Source organism: Purpureocillium takamizusanense, chromosome 1 (genome assembly GCF_022605165.1).
Source record: "Purpureocillium takamizusanense chromosome 1, complete sequence".
NCBI lineage: Eukaryota > Fungi > Ascomycota > Sordariomycetes > Hypocreales > Ophiocordycipitaceae > Purpureocillium > Purpureocillium takamizusanense.
In genome coordinates this window covers 667,828-690,989 of record NC_063068.1, presented here as the reverse complement: position 1 = coordinate 690,989, position 23,162 = coordinate 667,828, and the positions used below count along the sequence as shown (strand labels likewise).

Sequence of the window (23,162 nt, the reverse complement as noted above, 5' to 3'; positions counted from 1 at the left end):
GAGCGCTGGCGCTGGCGGGCGTCATGGGGGATGGCATGGATCTATGTGGTAGTGGATGGGTTGGCGCAGGGCGGCGGCCCCACAAGCCCCAAGTAAACAAACCTACGCGATGGCTCAACCCCATCCAAACCTTGGACCCGCGCGCAACCACTCACGTCCACCACCACCACCATAATATCGCCGCCATCGACAACGCTGCGCACCACATGGACTGTTCGACTCGGTGCTGAAAACGCGTCTACGGTGCCGGGAATCGGTCTCTCCAGCTTGTCATTTTATCTCATTCGTATCGCATCGCATCACAGCACGTCAATCGTCGTCGCGCATGGTCTGCTAAGCGGTCCGCACGCCGCGTCGCGCCTGCCGTGTCCAAGATTCCCCCTCTGTCGCTTCGAATCTGCGACGGCTCAATCCGACCAGACCCGGCGCAGCCTCTGCGCAAGGCAGTAATAGCATCATCATCATCACCATCATGGCATCTTCAGACGCCGACCGTTATTTTGCCCACGAGGCGCGTCTCGCATCTTTCCAAAAGACCACCAAGAAGCGCGGCTCAACAGCCGCTGGCCGCGGCAAGGCGCTCAACTGGCCGCACAAGCAAATCTCCCACGAGCGAGTACGCGCCCCTGCCCCTTCCCCGTATATCCTGCCATTGTCTAACCCTCTGTGCGTGCAGCTTGCCAAGGCAGGCTTCTACTTCGACCCGAGCCCCGAAAGTACCGACAATGTTGTCTGCTTCCTCTGTGACAAGGGCCTCGACGGCTGGGAGGCCGGCGACGACCCCATCCTCGAGCATCTTAACCACATGCCCGGCTGCGGATGGGCCATCATGGCCGCCATCGAGGCCGAGGTCGGTGACTATAGCAGGGAGGACCCGAACCAGGACTATATGCTCGACGCCCGAAAAGCCACATTCGCTGGCCGGTGGCCGCACGAGGGAAAGAAGGGCTGGAAGTGCAAGACCAAGCAGGTGAGATTCTATGCTGCCCCGCTGTAGCTTCTGTCCAAGGTACTGACTAGTCTGAAGCTTGCCGAGGCCGGATGGAAGTACACTCCTTCCCTCGAGTACGACGACATGACGACATGCGCGTATTGCGACCTGGCACTTGATGGTTGGGAGCGAAATGACAAGCCCTAGTAAGCATTACTCGCCTCCCGTGGCCGGCTTATATCACGAGCAGCTGCTAACCCTTCCAAGTGACGAACACTACCGACGAGCCCCTGGCTGCGCCTTCTTCGCGTTGTCAGCCCAGTTTGGAGGCCCCAAGAAGAAGAGCAGCCGAAGCAAGGCCGCCCGAGGATCCAAGGCATCCCGCCTGTCGGGCCAGTCGGTTGCCACCGTAGCATCCGAAGCCTGGTCTGCAGCAGACGCGACCGCAGAGGTCGAGGACAGCGTTCTCACCACAGCCTCGACCATGACACAGGGTGGCCGAAAGACGAAGGCGCGTAAGGGCGCCGCCGCAAAGTCCAGTCGCAGCAAGCCCAAGAAGGCCGACCCTCCAGTTGTCGAAACTGTTCCAGACCCTGAGCCTGAGCCTGTGGTCTCTGCGCCTAAACCATCTAAGGCGACGCGCGGAAAAAAGCGTACAAGCGACGCCATGAACGAGTCCTCGGTGCTCTTCGTCTCTGAGGGTCCAGCACCCAAGAAGCGAGCGACGCGCACTCGAAGCAGCACCCTGACAGATGCTTCTACCGTCATTCCCGACGACAGCGAAATGACTGACGGGCCCGGCCCTGTTTCAAAAGCCGGTGGCCGTAAGAAGTCTTCGAATTCCCAGTCTAGGATCATCTCGACAGTCTCTACCGCCTCCATGGCGTCGCTGAGGGGCCCGACCGAGGAGTTCCCCGATGACGAAGAAATCGAGCGTCAGCTTGAGGCTGACCTTGCCAGAGAATGGAGCGACGACGAGCTGGCCCATGACTCTGAGTCTGAGGCAAACCGAAGCCGGATGAGTGCTGCCGCCAGGAAATCGTCAAACTACGCCATGTTTGATCCTGCTGCGGCGGAGGCCGATGATGCCGCCGTGGACGAGGAGCTCCGGGCGCTTCAAAAGGAGATGGCAGTCGAAGAGCCGGTACATGAGCAGCAGCCCGAGCCCGAGCCCGAGCCCGAAGTTGAGCCAGAGCCAGAGCCAGAGCAGCTACAGGTGCCAAAGAAGGGTCGCAAGGCTGGAACCCGGAAGGCGTCAAAGCAAACCAAGTTGAAAAAGGCAAAGGCAGTGTCTCCTCCCCCGGAGGAGCCCGAGGTTCAACAGGATGATGTCGGGGAACCCCCTGAAAATCCAGTGCAAGAGCCGCAAAACGTCAGCATTGGAAGCACCGATACCGTCGTTAAGAACCCGGAGCCGGAGCCCGAACAGGAGCCAGAAAAGGAATCGATTCCAGTGGCGGCTCCCAAGAGGGGCCGTGGGCGACCTCCTAAGCTCTCGCTTGCGTCTCAAGCATCCCAGGAGTCAGTGGATGTGTTGGCTGAGGCTTCAGCCAAGGCCCCCATGAAGCGAGGGCGAGGCCGGCCCTCGAAATTGTCGCTCGCTTCCCACGCGGAGCCTGAAGCCGAGGCGAATGCGCCTCCTCTGGCTCCGGCGGCTCCCCAGAACCAGTCCGCCGAGCAACCGGTGAAGCGTGGCCGCGGCCGTCCCTCGAAGGCATCTCTTGCCTCGCGAGCCTCCGACGTGGCGGACGAGACCAGGCCCGCTGAGGCCCCCGCTAAACGCGGTCGTGGTCGCCCGCCAAAGAAGCCAAGAGAGTCCGTCGAGGCTCCTAACCCGATTCCAAATATTGAGGAGCCTGAAAACGATGAAGTCGATATCGTCACTATGGCTGATGAACCGGAGATGCCTGTCGACGACGAGCCTGAGAGCCTCCCCGTGGTGAGGGAGGACGAGCCAACACGGGCGCTGGCACAAAGCCTTGCACAGCCGCCGTCGACGCCAGCCAAGGTCATCTCACCCGCACCTTCAGCGAAACAGCCCGCGCTCTCTCCGTCGCCCTCGCCTCAGTCATCCGACGCCGAGAATCAGCCCCCGTCATCCAAGCCTGCGACAAGTGTGGCGGCCAAGAGGGTAGCCCTCGCGCCGATAGCAGCTACCCCTCTGCATGCTTCGCCGTCGAAGCGAAACGTGCTGGCCGGTCTCCAAAGCAGCACGCCGTGGACCGCTGTAGACCTGGATGCTGTCTTGGGCACGCCGCGGGCTGGCGTGGACAAGGAGAACACCGTTGGTCGGCTGCTGAACAAGGGCAAGGAGCTCACAAGCCCGGAAAAGGGCATGACGGTGGAGGAGTGGATCTATCACAATGCGGGCGAGGCGGAGAAGAAGCTCAAGCATGAGTGCGAGGCCATCGTCAACGAGTTTGAGCGAGAGGGGACAAGAGCGATGAATGTGCTCGAGGGGCTTTCGGCTGACTGAAGAGTTGGGTTTCGAAGATGGATGGCTTGCGGAGCATAGCAACGGGTGCGTGATTTGGGATTTGGCCTTGATTATCTGTCTGATTGAATTGGCGTCTCGCCAGCATGACCTGGAAGCTTACTTGCTGGGTGGTTGCATTGATTGTTTCGTGGAACTTCATTCGTAAGAGGATGCCCTCGGCCACTCATACTTGCCCAACGCGACTTGTACGGTTCTCAGGATTACGTCAAGTTTTCGGGAGAGAGATGGACGTACGTGCCTCGCGTTCTCTTGGCGAGGCATTCGAGCTGTCTCTCCTCAGGACATTCTGGGCCGCACCAGATCACTCATGCACTCTCAGCTGCCAGCTGCCAGCCGCCTCCCAAGGGTCCATGTTGACCCCGGCACGAGGTTCCCAAGCCAAGTTACCACGTCATCGTCTCTGGGTATTCAGCTATGCCAGTCTAGGCATCGTTTGATTGACCTAGGTCGAGTTTGTGGTGCATTCGGGCCTGGTCACACAAGGTGAACAACACCCCGAGGCTCGAGTATAGTGGCCTAGGCGGCTAAGAGGGCTGCTGCAGGTTGGATTGCCACCACACAAACCCTGTCGCGACGATGGAAATTACCCTGAGTGGCTACGTGCATGCCGTACATGAATGAGGCTTCGTGGTTGCGAAGTTACCAAGGTGCGCTCTAGCGCATCCACTCTTGACGGCGTTTCGGTTCAGACGCATCGAGCTGCATCCCCAGGGTTTCCTTCACCATCTTATTTTGAGAACCAATCGCTACGCCGCCCCGGCTACTGCCATTAACGTCTGCCCGGAACCACAAGAACTAAACTCTGGGTAAGCGAGGGATACCGAGATCTGTCATACGGCACGATTAATGTCATGTGATGGGCCAGTGCAGTGCATGTTGAGACTGGAGGGTGGGAGGATGGATGGACGGATGGATGGACGGATGGATGGGGGCCAAGCCCTCACGAGCCCCTTTCAGCAAATGCCCTCCTCATTCACATCACGATAGACGGACTGGGTCGAGACCCCTCCTTGGTCTTCAAGACATGGGTGATGCAATCACCAACATGCACCCCGACAATGCAAATAAGGATTTGTCGCACCTAATACAGTACCACAAAGTACCTTGAGTACTCTAGGCTGCGCACTCACCAACAACCGAACGGAGCACATCTCCGACATGCCCTGAGCTCTGGTAGCCGTACGTGCGTACCGCCATTCATAGCGACACCCTGTGGTTAGTGCTGCTAATCTAACCCTGTGGACGCTAATGCTCTAGAGGCAGCTACCTTCTTACGCTGCAAAACGTAGCCCCCTTGAAGAATTCCGCGGCGAAGGTAGTGTCGATGCGTCGACTGCAGAAACATGGCTACTGGGGGGACGAGCGGCACGATTGCGTCCTTATACATGACGGAGCATGAATAATCGTTTTGCGAGACACTCTACTGCCCATGATACATATGTGTCTCAACATCAAACAGAGGAGATATTGGAGCAGGTTTTTGGTCCCGCACTGGCGGCTATCGATGGGGTCACCCAGCCTTCGATTCTATCAAGCCACATCGGCATTCGGCCTTCGTTGTATCCGATTTTTCTGAAGCCAATAAATGCGATAGCAAGGTACTACGATATCAAAGGTGTGGCCGATACAGACGTCAAGAACCAGTACCGTTTTCTTTGTTAGTCCTTAATCGCGAGTACTCTATGCGCCGTCATCGACCAACTCTCGACGAGATGTGGCAGAACATCTGGAATGTTCATCACGGCGAGAAGAGTGATACATTCAATGCTTCAAATAATGCGAAACTCCAAGGTTGTATTAGAGCCGTTAATGTTAAGAACTGAGTTGCAGACAAGCCGTTCTAGGGAAGCTTCCTCTCTTCTCTGTCCACCCCTAAAGTACACCACTCCCTTTCACTTGAGCCGTCTATATCCTCTCCTCTTTTCAAATGAGGAATCTGCTAGAGTTTGGCTTTGATAGCAGATGTATTGTGGGTGCGAAAGACCAGGGCGTCCTCAGGGTAGAATGGCCGAAGCAGGTTAGTATCCCAATAAATCCAGACCTCTTGAAACTGCATCCCATCTACAGCATCGACAGAATTGCTGGGCTTGATCAAGCTGACCCACATAAAGGGAACGCTGACTGTCGGCTTGTCGGAGTTGTTTCCCGGGGTCCAAATGTGGCGTGTAAGATGAGAGATGAGGTAGACGGACCCATCGTCATTTTGGACCTCCCAGATGTGCGTAAAGTCGTGTTTCAGGGCTCCCAGCTCATCAAACAGCGCCTTGATCCACGGCCAAATCTCCTTCCCGTGGTAGTCTGCGTTGTTCTGGTTGTGGAAGACCGCGTCCGCGGCGTAAAAGGCGGGAATTTTGCCTCCACGGCTGTAGTTGGATGATGCGATGGTAGAGGCGTATGAAGCGTAGAGTCGCTGAGCAGCGGTCTGTGGCCCCCGCTTGAGCCACTGAGCGCCGGTAAGAAAGCTGCTTAGAGTGGCCATGGCTACGATGACGAGAAGCGACTTATGTGTAAGACCAAGAGTTCTTTGGATTTACGCAGAGAAACATGAGCAAAGCTCATGGCTTAAGTAGCCCTACATTGACATCGGCATGGTCGCATCTGGCACGCGACAGGGGCCAGTGGCTTAGATGGTTCCGCCGTCAAGCTACGTCATACCCTATGTAATATCGTTTGACTTTACGCTCTCCCTATGTTTATACGGCCAAGGCTATGAATAAAGGCTGCCTCGGTCATGGTGTCGGTCTGGTCCGCTCGTTGTTGCGCGACAACATGGGCCTGCAGGCCACTCTACCTACATTTTGGCCTCACAACCTCGGGCGCCCACCCTCACTGCCTTCATTGTTCCACATCTTTTTGTGGACTCATCAAATCAATGAAAAGCACGCGTACCTGTCTCGGTGAATGGGTGCCTTTTGATTCAAACATGGAACCCGCGGCCTGCTAGGCGTGCTCGTTCGCGTAACCACTCCAGGACACCGTGACACTCAGATGCTCATGAGAACAGATGGTGGCAAAAATAGACGATGGGAGGCGTATGGGTTTGAACTGCTCGGCGTTCTTGCTGTGGTGAAGTTGCATTGCATATCGAGTCCTTTCGCCCAAGTGGGGAGACGCTTTGCTCGTCCGAGGTAGCCAACAACCTCCGTCCATGTTGCACCGGTTGAGCCGGAAGATGAAAAATAATTCGTAACAAGTGGCGTGAATACCGATTTATCATATCAAGCAAAGGGGTTGCGTATGTGACCTGTTGATAAGGTAATCGAGATTGGGGTCGGATGGGCCCGCAGCACGACGCATGAGTAATCCGTAGCCTCGGTCGGCGCAACTACATGCTGGACGCGGATTGCGCCATCGGTGCGGGAGTCATGTCGCAGCAAACACGGGAAACGGGATCTAGGAGAGGAGCGAGTGTCAAAGAGAAAAGAAAAGAACAAAGGCGAGCAAAGAAACTTGCATTCGGCACTCGAAAGCGCAGGCACGATGTATTTTTGTGAAAACATTAAAGTTTGTTGCTAGAAGCGGCCATTTGTTGAAGCCGGAGACGAGCTCTCCACTAGTACACGCACAGTAGGATACCTATTTTCGGGTAGGAAACCACCACTGATATTATAAGATCTCCAACGTGCCATTGAATTTCCTACGATATTATCTCCTATAGTCTACTCTCAAGGGTCAAATCTAGGACGCAAGCCGTCCCTCTGAGCGTTCCCCACAGCCTCGTTATCAGCGGCCATTGCGTCCTTGTACCAGTACTCTTTGGCCAGTCCATGCTCAGTCCGTTTGGCCGCATATCCCCCGACTAGGCTTCGAGTCTCGCCGCAGCAAAGTATGCATCTGCCAGCTCTTTGCATGATCTCTGGTTGAAATCATGGGCTTTGTCACATATGCTGTAGAGGCTTTATGATGCACCAAGTCAGCAAACCCGGCTTTATATAAATAATGCATCGGCCAAGAGTCATCTCGGAGTGTCTAGCGTCGGACGACCAGGGAGCAAAGGGGGAGGGGGCCGTAAATGCTTATTCATGCTTGAACATCCAGTCAATTTCTTTTTTAGTTGTCTCCGTGAGCAGGTTCAGGGCCCTGAAGTTTCGATAAGCGAAGTCGTGGCGCTGGCATGCCGGAAGAAATGGGAGTTGATAATAATTTTCCGGAGACGCAGGGCAGCCATCCGAGCTCTAGTTAACGTTTGGGGGATCTCGTTTGTTGCGATGGTCCACGAACTGTTCGAGAGAAGATATATAGACGTAACCCCCAGCGATTGCATTGGCAGTTTCAGCGTCGAAAGTTTGACGTTCAAGAACAAGACTTTGCGTCTTGTTTGTCGCCGTGGGCAGTGCGGTGGCCGCACCAGCTGCGAGGAGAAGGACATTGAGCTTCATCGTACTGTTTGGCAAGAAGAGTGAGTTGGGAAGCGATGATGAGTTGGGTGCATCAAAATCTCATAGAAGGAAAGAGATATTTATACGCCGTAGAGGTGTCGCTTGCTTCTGGAAAGCCATGCCCGTCAGTTGTACCCGTGGGATATTTGCTGCATCTTAGCTAGGCCGCAACACGACTGGATCCGCTCAACCGACGACCCGGACGGTGAAGCCAACGCTGTGAATCCTTCAAAGGCATCTTGGACGTGCAAGTAGTGCGAGAACGGTGAACATGGTTCCATTACGAACCGTGCGCCCTTTCTGAGCGCCTACTATTGATTATAAGAGATGTATATCGGACGAACATATTGTTGGGCCGGCACCAGTCGAGACTCGGCGGCTTGGATAGTGGCATGGTAAACCTACGGCGCTTTCGTTATTTACTAGGGGGATCATGCAGTAAGCTATCTACACCGAATGGGGATGAACTCCTTGATTACCTTCATCGTCGTAGCTACTGACGCGTGGTCGGCACCGAGCTGCATGTGCTGTCATTTGCTCTCTGGAAAATTCAGGGTATGAGTTGGTGTCAAGGACCTCAGGCAACCAAATGCTATGCCCCGGAACCGGGCGTCTGGTTGAACCCTGTGCGTGCCGCGCTGGCCGACAGAGTATCACGGCGTGGGAGCGGGAAGAAATAGAACGACCAAGTGAAAGGCTGTTAGGACCATAACAAGGTAAGTTAGTTAGTACCTGCAACGCCCAGTCACTCAACGTTGGGATGGGGAGCCCTTGTCTCACGTCGTAGGTCCCCGTTTCGGCGCCACATGCCTTACAAGTCCATATGCCTTACAAGTCTTGAAAATTCTAAGAATTAGAATGAAAATCAGGAGTTATGTATGGCACATGACGATATCGTTCGAGCGTCCGTTAGCGTCGTCTTCCCGGTGCTGTGCTTCTCCTCTTCCTCTTCCTCCTCCCGCCTACCTCGTAGCTGGGTGCTACTCCCCCCCCCCCCCACGCCTGCGAGGAGGAGGAGGCGGAGGAGGAACAGACCCACGTTAGGCAGAGAGAAGGCGAGGGACGGACGGACGGACGGAGAGAACCGGCCCCTTGGTCGAGGCGTACATAGGTAGGTACGCAACCGAGGCCACCAAAGCCCTCCCTCCTATGTTTCCATCCTCGTCGACCCTCCACCACCTATGTGGGCGTCCTCGTCGACCACCCCGATATGACCTCGGCGAACGACGCCTGTAGTAGGTTGCGCACGCCCGTCTCTTCGCCTCCTCGCGGTAGGTAATATACTTGGGTGCAAACCTAAAGGTGTGTCCGCGTATATATGGGAGGGGCCCTGTAGACGGTAGTTAGTCGAGGTCGTCAAAGGAGCAGCAACAGCACGGCAACGACGCGCGTGTTCATGGTTATGTCGATGCAGCTGTAGCGACCAGCCCGGATGGAAAGGGACACAAAACCACAAAGAAAACAAGAGAGGGTGAAGGGGGCAGAGTGATGTAGACCGGGCCAGGCAGTTCGTACATACTGACGGTGGTGGTGTGGTGCTTGCGCGCCGCTCGAGAAAGCCACCCTCAGCTCCCCTCTGCCTCTGCCTCCGCCTCTGCCCTATGTCGTGGTTTTAGATACGACGTCGAGCCCGCCACGATGAATCCACACACGATCCGGCAGCGGCACGTACGATAGATAGGTAGGGGCGTGTGGTATGCGAGCAGGAGGTTGGCTTGCTCGGCTGGAAGCACATCCTGCCCCGCCGTGTTGTAGAAGCCCTGCGCGTCGCAGGTAAGGACGGACGGACGGATGGACGGGGGCCGACGAGGCCGGCGACGGCTAGTATGAACGGGAACTGTAAGTAAGTATGGTGAGAGTTCCTGTTCGTTTTTCTTCCTTCCGCCCGCCCGCCGAGCAGGAATAGGCAGGCAGTAGCGGAAACCAAGGCGGCCCTCGATTTTATAGGCCGGTTGGATACGGGAGATTAAAGGGAGAGGGATAGGAGGGGGGGGGTGTGACAAGGCGGTGGTTGCTGCAATCTGCATCGTCACCCGTTGTTTGCTGCCGCGGAGCAAGCTGCAGAACGTCGGCACTACAGTGTCTCACGATACGGTAGGCCCTGTGCAGTACAGTACAGCATATCGACGAAACGAGTGTTGGCAAACAATGACAAGCAGTTTCACAGTACAGCATCGTCGCGACAGGATAATGACCCATGGCGGACGAGGCCTTCCGGAAACAGACAGCGCATAGGGATCCGAATGCGCGGCACGGCGTCGTGGCGTCGCTTCCGTCGTGACTTTTTGTGAGACTATATTTCAAATGAACTGTGGTACCACTACTTTGTGCTGCTCTGTTCTCACGAGGGAGACGAGAGAGCCGATGCCGCTCCGCAAAACGCGGTCCTTGTCCCGATCGATTGCTCCAGCCCCCTCCCCCCTTCTCCTTCCAGTTCACACACGCGCCGCCTCATCATCACATTGACCCCGAGATATGCCTTTATTGGTATCGGGGGTATGTACACAAACTGCCGCCGGGTCCCTTTTCCGCGTACGATGGGATAGATAAAAATGACATGGTCGCTGCACATCCAGCGCCTGCATCGTACTCGTCGTTTCTTTCGCCATTATTCATTAGGGATAAAGCGGTCATCAAGGATAGTCGTGAACGAGGACTGTGGCTTGAGCGCGGCCAGACATGGGGCCGCAACAGCTCAGGCTCAAACAATGAGAGCGACGAAAACAGCAATGGCAGCCGTCAGGGCGGTGCTGCCCGCGCCGATCATGGGGGCGGCGGCCGTCACCACCGGCACGCCCGTGCTGGTGGTCATCCCGCCTGTGCCCGTAATGGTGCCCGAGGCGGCCGGCGAGGTGACGTTAAAGCCGTCTCCCCCGCCGGGAGCCGTGGTTTCATTGGGGCCACCAGTCGGCACAGCAGTATCCTCCTCAGTGCCCGTCGGGACTTGCTGGTCCGGCGGAGTGGCCGACACCGACTCTGCCTGCGATGCGGCTGTGCTACTGGTAAGCGAGGGACTCACTGCCGCAGCAGTGCTCTGGGCAGGTGGCTCAGAGCTCTGGGCGGACGACGCAGCGCTCTCAACAGACGATGCAGCGCTCTCAACAGACGAGGAAGAGCTACCTGTCGGACCCGAGGATTCAGTGGATCCCGGCCCGGTCTGCGACGGTGACGATTTAGGCACAGACGTCTCAGACGTTGCAGGCGACGACTGAGGCGTCGACGAAGGAGGCTCAGGTGTCGAGGAGATGGGCTCGGGCGTCGAGGTCGGTGGCTCGGGTGTCGAAGTCAACGGTGGAGTCGATGAAGGTGACGGTGTCGTCGGAGTTGGGCTCGGTGTCGACGAAGGAGGGATCGGGGTAAAATCGCCGCTGCTTGTAGCAGCCTGGCTGCTCGTCCCGACGGATGGCAGCGACGTGACCGCGCTCTCGGGAGCCGAAGCCGACGTCGACGTGGGCTGTGGCCCCGAGCCAGAGCAGTAGTCGAGGTACTGGGCAAACTCTGGCCCGATATAGTCTCGGATCGTCTGCTTGATCTCCGTCTCGTGGTCTGTGACGCATTTCGTGCAGAGGGCGTAGGCAATCTGGAAGTCGGACCCGGCTTTGCAGAGCGCATCTGTCTTGCCGGTGGACTGAGCAACCAACCACGCGTTGTTGCAGTCGGCGAAGCAGACACCAGGCGCGATGGCGCGCTTGCTCAACTTTCGAAGCTGGCGACGCTGCACGAGGTAGGCGGAAGGCGAGGCGGCAGTCGGTTTCGGCCATTGCGAGAGAGTGGCCTGAGACCCCCAGTTCCCGGTTGTAATCGTCGTCTTGTGACCGTCCACGACCAATTCGCACAGCTTGTAGTCAAAGATGTCGTAGGACAGGCCGAAGGCTTCCGGGTTCAGGTTGAAGTAGCCCTCTTGCGGGGGGTAGTAGGCCGTCTCGTTCGGCGGCCAGGTCACCTTCTTGAACAGCGGGGCCGGTATGCACTCCTGAGAACTGCAGACATAGTCCTTGCTCGGGGGACTGGGCCACAGGTTGCACCCCTGGGGCTTGGGCGGATTGCACACGTATCCTGGCTTGCAGCCAAACGTCAGGTCCGAGTCCTTTGGTAGCGGCCTCAAAGCTCCCGTCGGCGCGGGACAGACCGTGACGTCCACGACCGATGTGACGGTGGCCGTGCCACCAGGAACGGTGACTGTCGTTGGTCCAATCACTACCGTCGTCGTCGTGACCACGGTCGTACCGGGAAGCGTCGTCGTAATCGTCTGGCCGTCCTTGGTGGTTGTCACCGTCTGTCCTGGCAGCGTTGTAGTGACTGTGGTGACGACGGTTTCGCCGGGAAGCGTCTTGGTCTCTCCGGGAAGTGTTATGGTCTCTCCTGGGAGAGTCTTGGTCTCCGGTGGAAGGGTCTTAGTCTCCGCGGGGAGCGTTTTCGTCTCTCCAGGCAGGGTCACGGTAGTATCCTGACCCGGCTCCGTCACGACCGCCGTCTGCGTAACCACCTTTGTCACCTCCGTCACCACGGGGTAGCTGGTAGTGAACGTGGACACGGTTGTGATGTACTCGGTGGCGACGCTGGTGGTCAACATCGTGTGGTCGCGCGTGACCGTGACCGGGTATGTGGTCGAAAACGTGGTCGTTGTCGTATACGTTGTAGGCACCCAGACGGTCTCCGAGGTAGTGCGAACCTGCGTGACTGTCTCGGTGTCCTCAATTGTGGTCGGTACGGCGACTGTCGTCGGCACCTGAACCGTTGTGGGCACGACGGACACGGTCGGCACGAGAACCGTCTTGGTGGTGATCTGGGACTGAATGACCGTGACGGCCTTGGTGGTCGTTGTTGTCTTCCACTCTGTCGTCGTGACAGTTTCGCACCAGTGATCAGTTCGCTCGTCCAGCTCACGAGCTACTAGGCTGTAGGATGCAGTCTGCACCGGGTCTGGTCTCGGCTTGCAGCTATGAATGGTCAGCATGGCCCTGAACCCTTTTCATGGAGCCTGTCGAGAGGCGAATATATAGGGAGCGACCACCCATGTTCTGGGTCGCTACAAAAACGCAGGGGATCTTACTTTGTGGTCTTTGTTACCGTCACGGGATAAGACTGAGGAAGCAGGACGTATTAGCAGCTGGTAGATGGCGGCGCTTACGCCAAAAAAAAATTTTGGGCACTTACGGTCTTGTACGTCGCCGTTGTTGTCGTGGTCTGGAACTGCGTCGTGTACTCAAGTTTGGTTGACACATCGTGTTGCGTTGCCGTGGCCGTGACCTGAGTTTTCAGCCGCATGAGTGAGGCATCGCCAGTGGTCTGAGCATGCTAACATACCGTCTCCTTCTCAGTCACAGTTTGGTTTACGCTGTAGTCGCGTTAGAAAGGACACATCTTTTGTGAATGAGGCGGAATTCTCACTATATAATGGTCCTGATCACACTAGGACATGTGAGGGTGCAGCATTCGGCGCATGCGGCGCTGTACATCTGAACCTGGGTGAGGTGGTGAACGAGACTGCTGCTCGCCACATTACCCTGAACGGGATTGTCATCGGGTGAGCCTGCGACTAGAGAGGCGAGGGCACCGAGGGCCCAGAGAACGGCTTGGCGACGCATCGTGACTGACTGTCTCGCCGAACGAGCGATCGCGGGACACAATCACCGGCAGATGCGTGGCCAGTAGCGAGCGTGAGACCACTGACAGGCTTCGCCAGACGGGGGACGCGGCTCTGGTGCTGCGATTCGCAAAATGAAAAAAAAAAAAAAAAAAAGAGGAAGAGCAGGATACGGCCAAGAATGGGTGGGGGGCACTTGCACGTAGATATGCGCAAGTATGGAGGGTAGGAAGGTTATGGATGGATCACGGAGGCTGGGGCTCGTGCAGCCTCAGCCGGGTCCCTGACAGAAGGCGACAGGCGACGCCAGGCCCACGCTGAAAGTGCCACTCGATCCACGTCGAACGGTGTCGAGGCAGCCGGGCCAACAAGGCGTGCTATACGCGGACCTGTTTGAGCTCTTTGCCCGAGCCTAGGACCAGAGGGAAGCCCAGCACCTGAGTCCAGCCACCCAATGGCTCTACCAAAAGGTCCGACAAGTCACAGGATACTGTGGCTTGGATCCGGGCAGATGTATGTGCTACGTACACGCATACGACTACACGTAGCGAGGTGAAGCTCCCCCGCCTGGTCCCATCGGCGGGCGACGGACTCTGTGTTGATGAAGTCCCTTTCCCTGCCGGAACGGGACTGGTGACATCGAAGCGGTCAGCAACAGGGCCGACGAACTTGTTCTTCCGGGGAGGGGAAGCCAGAAGGGGTAACAACCGCGCACAAGGCAGGCCCTGTAGCCACGCAGCATCACGACTTTCTGGTCAAAAGCGGACCATTCGCCTTGGGTTGGATTCCAGGCCGGGGTGCGAGATACGACCCCAGGCGTGGGTATCGTACCGTTACCGTACTGTACTGTACCGTACCGTAAGTGCTGCACATGGCGTGCGGGAAAATCGGCAGCCTGCTCGGCATGGTACAGTGTGGTGGGTGTGCTTTGCTTGCTTGCTGATGTGCTGGTTGAGGCACACACACACAACCATCAGGTGTAACCCACATCCGGCGGCCCACCCGGCGACATAGGCCGCGTCTTGCGCCTCCGAACCGACCCCCCGGTCTCGCCGGGCGGCCGGTCGGGCCAAGCGTCGTCAGGCATGCCCTGAGCGAACAAAAGCCGCGGCATGTCTCGGTGTCCAACATGTCCCAATTGGCCCGCAAGCAAAGAGGCTTGTCTGTAGCTGAACGCTAAGCTCGACGTCCGCGTGTTCGTTCGTCACAAGAGGTAACACAGCGATCGACCCGAGGAGCGCGGAGCACGGGCAGGGGGGGGGGTCAGGGGCCAGGGGTGGGCAGACGCAGAGATCGATCTTGCACACATCCGTGCTGTACTGTAGGTATCAGAAGGGCCAGTTTGGGAAGGGCGAGCCAGATGTCCGTACCACGACCAAGGTGCTGGCCATTCGCCAGGCTGTGGTCCGTCCGGCACACTGCGCCCGGCTGTGTCACCTCGGGTACTGCACGGCCGCCGCAGCAAAAAGACAGATGGTTCCAAGATGAGATGAGACGCCCTGGCCCGTGCTTTTTCAGGCAGTGAGAATACGGAGACGAGGCATCGTGAAGGGGGGGGGCAGGGTCCGTGTGCCGTTCCAAGTCAAGCGCCTTCCTCGCCTTTAGTACACCAGTGCATGTCTCGTGCGAAAGAAGAGCGTCGTACGTACTACAGCACGACGATACTTGGCGGCAGCCCCCGCAAAGAGGTTGCCATCCCGGCCGGAATCACATGCATGGGGTGCCACTGCACTACCTACTAGCATGGGGGGAGCTGGCTGGCCAGCTGTCGAGTTCAGTCCGACGTCGGGCTGCTGGAAGAATCGCGAGATGCCAGCCTCCCGTTAACATCACCATGGGTGACGAGGCGAGGCTGAGCGGAGGCTGCTTGGGGCCAAACCAAGGGCCACCAACACACAATGATGTGAGAAACTAGTAGCGGGCTTGTCGATTGTTGGGCGCCGCCAGCCAGCGGTGGCAATGCAATGGCGCTCGTGGTGGTCGAGTTCTGGACTGGATGGGGACGTCGTGGTTTTCCAAGCAGAGGCATGAGGGTGGTGGTGAGGTTGGATTGGACACAGGACGGAAAGCGGGACAGACAGCAGCCATCGGATCGAAGCCCTGTCGCTACTGCTAAGGTAGGGCTAGCGCCCCTCTTTCTGGCCCGTTCCACAAAGGGCAATGGGGAGCCCCGCAGGGGCCTTGGATTGGCTGTTGAGCAAGCTGCCTGTCCAGGCAACGCCCGAGGAAACGGCCGTCCACTGATGGAATGATGGAAGCTCCACGAGCTGTGTGGCGTCAAGCCAAGCCCCAGCTCGGGCCAGGGCTCAGGGTCCTGGCAGCGGGAAACCAGCGGGCGTGCCCGGGTCCGGGGGGGGGGGACAGGGGTGCCTCTGGGTGGTGCACCTCACTGCAACCTCAAACGTTTACTGAGGTGCGCTGCAGCGGCAGAGGCTGCTGCTGCTGCTGCTGCTTCATGCACGACGGACCTTCTACCCTCACCACCCGCGGCCGCCGCTGCTGCGCTTGTTTTTTTTCCTTCTCTCCATCTCAACCAAGCCCGTCTCACCCATCTGCGAACTGGCGCCATGAGCAGGTGCTTACTGCCTGACTGAGCCCGACGGGCAAACACGAGTTTGTACTAGTGGTATACACAACGCGTGGATACTGGCCCCTGTGACCCTGGCCGCCGTCAGCCTTGCGGGCCGGTAAGCTTTCGTTTCTGCTTCGTCGTCTCCGAGCTCGTGGTCCGAGGCGTGCTTTCCTGATCGAGTCATGTGGACGATTATCCGAGTTCCAACGACCGCTGGGCGACTCGTATCGGTGCCGTGGAAACGTGGACAAGAGGCACCCATTATGACACTGGCTCTTTTGGTTGGGGGTTCCAACTGTTTGCGCCTGAGCTCAACTATCTGTCGCTGGCTGGCTCTTGTCGCGGTGCGAGTCGTGGGTCCGTCCACTGTTAGAGGAGGACACATCTTGTCCATCATGGCAAGCACGACCATGGGTCGTGCCTGCCGGTCCAGGTCCAAGCCCTGTCCACAGTCCCAGGTTCCCCGCCGCCAACCACCTCATCCATCATCCACACAAGCCCCCCCGCCCCTCTTTCTCCCCTCACGACTCGCCTCACCACTGCCACCATCACAGCCGCCACGCTCGCCCGCCTATTGTTGTTGGCCTCGCCCAACACAGCAGCAATTATTAGCTCGCGCAGGGCCCAGCAGTGGTCCGGGCGACCAACACCATCGTCTTCCCCTTGCAGCCCAATAGGGCGCCTCGGCAAATGCGCTGCGCTCTGCGACGCTGTTGTGCTGTGATGCGCCGATCCAGACGCGAGTGAGCCCAGCCAGCTCTCGTCACCCGCATCACAGCACCTCGTCTCGCCACCTGAGCCGGCACCAGATGTTGGCCAGCCAGGACCCGTACACAAGCACACTTGCATGACGCGGCATGCAGTGGCCGCTGCGTGCGGGCCTCGCGGACCCGTCGCAGCAAGCACGACGCTCCCCCGACTGCAGTCAGACCTGCAGCTGGGCAACCAGCTCACCATCCTTGCCAACTTGCTCGCACTCCGTTTGTACAGCCCTGTCTGTCCGGTGGTAGTCAAGCAGCACAGCACGCACAACTGGCAAAAGTCGTCGCGGCGGCGGCGGCGGCGGTGGCGGCACATCGGTCGGGCGGATGGCCAGCCTCGCCACAGCTCCCCGGTTTCCCAGTGCGAGTTTCCCGGCCACGGCAGAACATGGCGGTGTACAGCATCACAGTTTACTGTTTTTCACCATCGCAGAAATACTTGATACCAGGACCAGCCTCATCACCTACCTGTCCGTCGAGTCCCTCACGGGAATTGACATTGGCGAGTTGTGCCAAGCTTCAGCGGCGGAACAGGCAGGTTCGGCTACGTTCCGCCCGACGGATTACTCTTTGTTCGGCCTCAACCTTCTGGTCCCCGCTACCTCCGGCGCCATCCTTGTCTGCCCTCGCAATGTCGGCCGCCGTGCGGGGTCTTGCATGTCTTGCTGGACCACGGGCCGGTTGTTGTGTTGCGGCTGAAGGCTCGAGACAGTTGTTCGTCGCCTTCTTGCCGGCCACCCTAGATGACTTGGTCTCGCAAAAACTTCATTGCTGACCACCACGTTCTTTTGGGTCCGGTCCCTCGATACGACATGGGCCTTCTACAAAGGGAGGCCGGCCAATGCAGAATCCAGGCTGGTGTGCACTGCACCGACCTCATCACCCCGCTCTGCCATCACAACTGCACCCCGCTCATCATCTCACCCAATTGATAGCGTTTCGGTGCTGCGTCCCATTGTGGCGACTGTGCTGCACAGAATGGAACCATTCTTGTCGTCTGTCGTCTCGCAGCATGACATGAGGGAGCTACCGATAATGCTACCAGACAGGTTGCAACAAGCGTACGGTAACCACAAGGAAAGTTGTGTGTACAGTACTGTACAGTACAGTACTTCTTCAACAGACACAAAGCAGGAATTTGCCCTTGCACGACAGGCAACCACCCACACATGGAATTTTTAGACCTTTTGTCGCGGCCCTCCCTTTCCCCCGTGGCTGATGTCGTGCGGTTGGATGGAGAGCCGATTGTGTTCTGCGTTGTCCCAACCATGCCCCGACCCGCATGCTCCATCTTGCCCGTGCATATCGCCCAGTCCGTGTGCTTCTCTTTTTCATCCTCGTGAGTCGCGCCCCCCCTCGTGGGTACCCTGTGTTTGAGCCGCCTTGTTCGACACTCGTTGAGGCTCCCAAGCCTCAAGCGCAGCCTCCGGTGCCTCCGTCTTGTGGCTTCCACCTGGCCCTGGGGGTCGTCGTCGCATTCTGTGCCTGCAACGGCTTGACGCCATCTGGAGCCAACGTGACGCCTCACGTTTTCCCGGCCCCCCCTCACTCCACGTTACACAGTAGTTCTTGGACGGCCATCGCGGCAAAAGAGAGAGGTTGCTCAAGCGACCCTTGGGGTACGGCGAGCCCTCCTCCCCCTTCTGGTCTGCTCGGCCATCCTCGCGGTGTCGGGTCTGGTACCGTAAACACCTACATGACGATGAAGTGTCATGCCAGTCTTTTGCTGGGGATCCTCGCCGTCTGGGGGTCTCCCTGCTCGGCGCAGTTCACCAACTGGCAACAGCATCAGATCAATACAAGCATATGCTACTGGTCACAGCCTCGAGGTACGACACCGTCACCCACTTCCGCTGCCGAGTACCTCTGACCTAGGCTGCAGCCACCTTGATAAGAGACACGGTATACCTCGATGGAGGTGACATATGGTGGTCTCCCGGGTTCGACTCGGGGAACCTAGGGACCGTTGTTAGTGATGGTACGCCTGCTTCGAATCAAATCGTCGCCCATGGCTCCGATAGATGTGTCTGCATTTGGGCTGACCCGTCGTAGGCAACCTTCAGGGAATCATCCTCGCGTACAATCTTAGCGATTCCTTCTCCCCCGACACCAACGTCACAGCGTTACTTCTCAAGAATGAGTTCTCCAAAGCCAGGGGCGGCAAGCTGGACAGCATTAGCTCCGAACCCAACTTCCAGGACGGAGCCCTCCTCGGAAATGACGCCGAGTTCTTCTTGTACGGCGGCATCATGCTCAAAAACAGCGCCCTGTACGAAGAGCCAGCCGCGGATGCCGTTCTCAAGTACACGGCGTACAAATATGGCGTAGATAAGCCACTGTTCAAGACGGGGCTGCTCGACGTGCGCCTCAACAGCGGCGTAAATCGTTACGTCGCCTACGGCGCCGGTGTCAGTGTGCCGTCGGAGAACATGGCGTGGTACTTTTCGGGTTTGACGTCGCCAAGTCGCGGGCCTTTCTACTTGAACGCCGCCAACGCATCTACGAGGGCACTCAATGTGTCCAACACCCTGATCTCGCTGGACCTGACGACACAGCTGAGCGAGAAGTGGAGCAACGATACGCTTCCAGACAAAGTCAAGGGTCGCTCCAATGCAGAGTTGGTCTGGGTGCCGGTTGGTAAGCGCGGCATATTGGTCGTCCTCGGGGGCGTCGTTTACCCCGAATGGGCGTGGATGACCAAGACGCACACGTCGTCCGACGAAGATGCTAGTGTAGGTTCTGTCTGCAGGCCGTGCTCCACCATGGTCACTGACCGTCGTACAGACAAAGCAGAGCCCCGAGTTTATGCGCACCATCGACATCTACGACATTGACAGCAAGAAATGGTACCAACAGTCAACCAAAGACGGCCCCAGCACCCGCGCTAGAGGCTGCGCCGTTGTCGGCACAGCCGACGATCGCTCGAGCTTCAATATCTACTACTACGGTGGTTTCGATGGCATACATCCTACCAACGATTTCTACGACGACGTATGGGTGCTGTCGCTGCCGTCTTTTACGTGGACACAGCTCAGTAACGGGACAGCGCTCCACGCCCGTGCTGGCCACAAGTGCTTCGCGCCGTACCCAGATCAGATGATGGTTTTCGGCGGCTATACCCCCACTCCTGGCGCCCTGCCTTCGTGTCTAGATAAGGGTCCGATTGTTCTCTTCAACATCACAAGCGGTCAATGGCTCGACTCGTACGATCCATCAAAGTATGGCAAGTACGGCGTTCACGAGAAAATATATTCCGTCATTGGCGGCGGCGCTTCGGGTGGCGCCACGAAGACGAAGCCTGCTTCTGGATGGGAGACGGCGGCCCTCGGCGATGTGTTCGCGACGAAGTACGACACGAGCAAGATCAAGACGTACTGGCCATACAATTCTGCGACGCCCACGGGCCGGCCAGACCTGCCGCAAGAAGACTCTGGAAGCAGTGGCAGTAAGAAGAATGTCATCATTCCGGCCGTGGTGGTTCCCGTCATTGCTTTGATAGGCGCCGGCCTGGCTCTTTTCTGGTGCATGCGTCGACGCCGGCAACGTGGGAGCAGTGTCTCCAAGGACTCAACCGATGAAGCTGGAAACCGCATCCGATCCTGGATCAGGGGTCAAAACGCCGCCAAATCCTTTACTGTTACGAGCTCCGAGGCCGCCTACCCGAGTCCGACTCCGGAGATGGCCAAGGTTACAGCATTGTATCCGCCCGTCTCGCCTGAGCCAGAGCCATCAGTCCATCACGAGATGGCCGATACCCAAGTTGCGGAGCTTGGCGGTACGTGCACGTTTCAGTATGAGGGTGGGACGAGGGTAAACGATGGCTAATCATATTGGCAGACACATCGCCTCCCGTGGAGCTTCACGACACGGGACTGACCCCCGTCGAGGTGATACAAAAGCACTCCAACTTTGGGCGCAACGGCACTCGGTCGCCGTCAAACCCCTCCAACAGCTCCTTTTCCGGCATGGGGGACAACACCAGCTTTGTCTCTGGTTCCAGCGCTCGTGTCGACTCACCCGTGGTCCCCCACGCGGCCATGCAGATGGGCTCCTTGGGAGGCGCGAGACCGACGCCGCCGCCCCCCGTGGTGCCCGAGTCGCCGGTCAGGGGGTTGGCCGAGGAAGAAGGACCCGTCGGTTCGCCGGCCCCGGTCTCGCCGCCAACCTCGGGCGAGGCGCGTGGCGAGGATTACCTGTCAGCCGGGGAGGTTGCGAGCGCCTCGCGCAAGAAGAGCATCTTCCGGGAGAATGACGAGGACATGGGAGGGCATCGGTAGGGGTAGTGTATATACAAGGACATGTGCGAGCGAGCGAGCAAGAGGTACCTGGGCATCATCATTATATCACTGGGCGGTCGTATGGGCGTGCGGTTGCAAGTATTTTGATCGCCTGGCCACAAAGGGGCCGTCAAGCCATAAGTCTGTTAATATGGCGATGTTTTACGCCTCATGCCGAAATCACGTATGATCGGCTGCCCGGTTTCTTTATACAATTTTTTTAATGATCATCCCAACGTCAGTTCATATCCCGTCCCACCGCGTGCGTTTCCGTGTCGAGTCGTTTGCCCCCCCCCCCCCCCTTCTTCCTGTTATACCTCGACAATCTCATCATCTTCGTCGGCCTCAATCTCCCGCACGCGAGGGTTCTCCCCCATGTGCGCCAGCATCTCGGCCTCGCTCTTACCCTCGCCCTCCTCGTCTCGCATCAGCACCTGCACCAGCCGGTCGCAGGCCTCCCTGACGCCCTCGTCGTTGACGCGCGCGTGGGTCTCGCGGATGATGGGGTAGACCTTGACCTGGCGCATGAGGTCCCTGCCCTCGCGCGTCGTGGTCAGCAGGGTCAGCGTCTCGACGTGGGTCTGGACGACGGCCGGGTCCGGGTCGCGGCGCTTGTCGGGGGGCAGGAGCTGCAGGTCGGGCAGCATGGCGAGGGCCTCGTCGACGTCGTACTCCTCGTTGCCGGTGATGGGCAGGAGGACGTAGGGGAGGATGTCGACGCCCGACTCGGACAGGAAGGAGGGGTGCGAGGCGACGTCGAAGGCGGCGTTCTTGATGGTGCTGGCGACGCCCTTGCGGCGCACGTCCGACTTGTGCTCGGTGAAGACCTTGATCTTGCCCAGGGGCACGACGCCGTCGTAGTCCTGCGGCGAGGAAAAGTACTGCCGCACGCGCTCGTGCTTGGACAGGTTGGCCAGGACGTACGCCAGGTAGTCGAAGTTGGCGGCCTTGTTGTAGCCGCCGTCCTGGCCCTTGACGAACAGGTCCATGAACTGGTCGATGACGCGCTCCGACGAGCTCAGCTCCGCGGGCGCCTTTTGCGTGCGGTCGAGCACGGACAGGAAGGCGTCGTCCTTGGAGAGGTTGGCGAGGAGCATGGCCTGGACGTCGGCGTTGGGCTCCTCCGGTTGCTAGAAGGGGAAGCGTTACGTCGCGTGAGTCTTTTGCGGGACGACACTAGACAAGGAGAAACAAAAAGTCGGCATACGCACGATGATGTATGACAGCAGCACGTCGAGAAACTTGTCGTCCTTGACCAGTTCTGCTAGTACCTCCGGGTCGCCGGAGAGGTTGACCAGCATGGTGAGGACATGCTCGGCGATTTTCTACGAGGGGCAGGCGCGCGCATGGGTCAGTAGGAGCTCGTGGTTTGCGATATCGACGCGGGGGAGGGCAGAGAGGGGGGTTAGGCTCACAGGGTGATCTTTGATGAGGAGCTTGAGGTTCTTGATGGGCTTGAGGCCGTCTGCTTTGAAGACCTCCGGGTCCGAGGTCGAGTACGGAACCAGGTTCTCGGTGGCCGCGAGGCGAATCTGAGGGTTGGCGTGGGCGATGAAGCCGGCAAGCTTTTTTGCGCCGCGTCAGCAAAGTCCGTGCATTGATGGCGCGTAGCCGCAAAAGTGCGGTCCCTCTGCTCCTCAATATGGGGGACGACATACCTCTTCTAGTTCTGATGGCATTGCGGCGGGTGTGGTGAGGTCGGGTGCGAGATCGCGACGCAGCGGATTAAGACCGGTCACTGATACCTATGGTTCAGATGAATGAAACTGAGGTGAGTTGATGGAGGGGCATTTTTGGTAGTGGGGGTGGTCGCCCGCCTCAGAGCCTACCCGGCGGAATAGAAGGCCCAGGCCAGCGTCATCGGCAGGGGTGGTTTTTTACAGAGGGCCCACAGGGGTCCCCATTCTTCGCTGTGGATGAGTTCCTTGAATGTTCTGGAAGCACGGCTGTGGTGTCGACGATGACATATTTTGTCACTGCGAATGTGCCAATCCATTCATCCCATTCATTATGAGGGACGCAGTTTTAACTTCTCGACACGCCTACTGACGTCAAGTCATCAGACTGACTTAGTCGTTTCAATCATTTGCATCGCAGCCACGATGTCTGGCGGGGGGTCGCCAGGGTGAGTTGTAGATGCCCAAGCGGCCCGAACCAT

General features: G+C 58.1%; 6 protein-coding genes across 7 annotated transcripts; 3 read left to right on the top strand and 3 right to left on the bottom strand.

Moving 5' to 3' along the window:
* Positions 1 to 154: 154 nt before the first annotated feature.
* JDV02_000233 (uncharacterized protein) lies at positions 155 to 3,762 on the top strand. Its single transcript, XM_047981014.1, has 4 exons — positions 155 to 616; positions 677 to 970; positions 1,028 to 1,137; positions 1,199 to 3,762. Exons 1-4 carry the CDS (start codon positions 473 to 475, stop codon positions 3,405 to 3,407), a joined length of 2,757 nt encoding a protein of 918 aa, XP_047836972.1. The 5' UTR covers positions 155 to 472; the 3' UTR covers positions 3,408 to 3,762.
* Positions 3,763 to 5,367: 1,605 nt separating this feature from the next.
* JDV02_000232 (uncharacterized protein) lies at positions 5,368 to 5,907 on the bottom strand (the record flags this gene model as incomplete). Its single annotated transcript, XM_047981013.1, has 1 exon — positions 5,368 to 5,907. The coding sequence occupies one exon, from the start codon at positions 5,905 to 5,907 to the stop codon at positions 5,368 to 5,370; it is 540 nt and encodes a 179-aa protein (XP_047836971.1).
* A 4,137-nt stretch (positions 5,908 to 10,044) lies between these two features.
* JDV02_000231 (uncharacterized protein) lies at positions 10,045 to 14,063 on the bottom strand. The gene is made up of 4 exons (XM_047981012.1): positions 13,199 to 14,063; positions 12,965 to 13,145; positions 12,861 to 12,892; positions 10,045 to 12,747 (listed from the first exon to the last, which is right to left on the bottom strand). Exons 2-4 carry the CDS (start codon positions 13,073 to 13,075, stop codon positions 10,509 to 10,511), a joined length of 2,382 nt encoding a protein of 793 aa, XP_047836970.1. The 5' UTR covers positions 13,076 to 13,145; positions 13,199 to 14,063; the 3' UTR covers positions 10,045 to 10,508.
* Positions 14,064 to 16,813: 2,750 nt separating this feature from the next.
* Positions 16,814 to 17,170, top strand: JDV02_000230 (uncharacterized protein; the record flags this gene model as incomplete). Its single annotated transcript, XM_047981011.1, has 1 exon — positions 16,814 to 17,170. The coding sequence occupies one exon, from the start codon at positions 16,814 to 16,816 to the stop codon at positions 17,168 to 17,170; it is 357 nt and encodes a 118-aa protein (XP_047836969.1).
* Positions 17,171 to 18,423: 1,253 nt separating this feature from the next.
* JDV02_000229 (uncharacterized protein) lies at positions 18,424 to 21,004 on the top strand (the record flags this gene model as incomplete). The annotated part of the gene is made up of 5 exons (XM_047981010.1): positions 18,424 to 18,556; positions 18,610 to 18,705; positions 18,780 to 19,459; positions 19,512 to 20,502; positions 20,565 to 21,004. The coding sequence occupies 5 exons, from the start codon at positions 18,424 to 18,426 to the stop codon at positions 21,002 to 21,004; spliced, it is 2,340 nt and encodes a 779-aa protein (XP_047836968.1).
* A 107-nt stretch (positions 21,005 to 21,111) lies between these two features.
* Positions 21,112 to 22,786, bottom strand: HGH1. Of its 2 annotated transcripts, XM_047981008.1 has the most exons (4): positions 22,663 to 22,786; positions 22,420 to 22,569; positions 22,216 to 22,329; positions 21,112 to 22,134 (listed from the first exon to the last, which is right to left on the bottom strand). In XM_047981008.1, the coding sequence occupies exons 1-4, from the start codon at positions 22,681 to 22,683 to the stop codon at positions 21,316 to 21,318; spliced, it is 1,104 nt and encodes a 367-aa protein (XP_047836966.1). In that variant the 5' UTR covers positions 22,684 to 22,786; the 3' UTR covers positions 21,112 to 21,315. The 2 variants fall into 2 exon arrangements, with proteins under 2 accessions (XP_047836966.1, XP_047836967.1); XM_047981009.1 differs by having other exon boundaries at positions 21,112 to 22,329.
* Between the last annotated feature and the right edge of the window lie 376 nt (positions 22,787 to 23,162).

Excerpts from the sequence above, each read along its gene's own strand:
- JDV02_000231 (XM_047981012.1), bottom strand. The coding sequence starts at position 13,075 with ATGCGGCTGAAAACTCAGGTCACGGCCACGGCAACGCAACACGATGTG. Across the intron at positions 12,893-12,964 it reads CAACGGCGACGTACAAGACC|TCTTATCCCGTGACGGTAAC; the intron begins GTAAGTGCCCAA and ends CTGCTTCCTCAG. Across the intron at positions 12,748-12,860 it reads ACGGTAACAAAGACCACAAA|CTGCAAGCCGAGACCAGACC; the intron begins GTAAGATCCCCT and ends GACCATTCATAG.
- JDV02_000233 (XM_047981014.1), top strand. The coding sequence starts at position 473 with ATGGCATCTTCAGACGCCGACCGTTATTTTGCCCACGAGGCGCGTCTC. Across the intron at positions 617-676 it reads AGCAAATCTCCCACGAGCGA|CTTGCCAAGGCAGGCTTCTA; the intron begins GTACGCGCCCCT and ends CTGTGCGTGCAG. Across the intron at positions 971-1,027 it reads GGAAGTGCAAGACCAAGCAG|CTTGCCGAGGCCGGATGGAA; the intron begins GTGAGATTCTAT and ends ACTAGTCTGAAG.
- HGH1 (XM_047981008.1), bottom strand. The coding sequence starts at position 22,683 with ATGCCATCAGAACTAGAAGAG. Across the intron at positions 22,570-22,662 it reads TGCCATCAGAACTAGAAGAG|CTTGCCGGCTTCATCGCCCA; the intron begins GTATGTCGTCCC and ends GGCGCAAAAAAG. Across the intron at positions 22,330-22,419 it reads TCCTCATCAAAGATCACCCT|AAAATCGCCGAGCATGTCCT; the intron begins GTGAGCCTAACC and ends TGCCCCTCGTAG.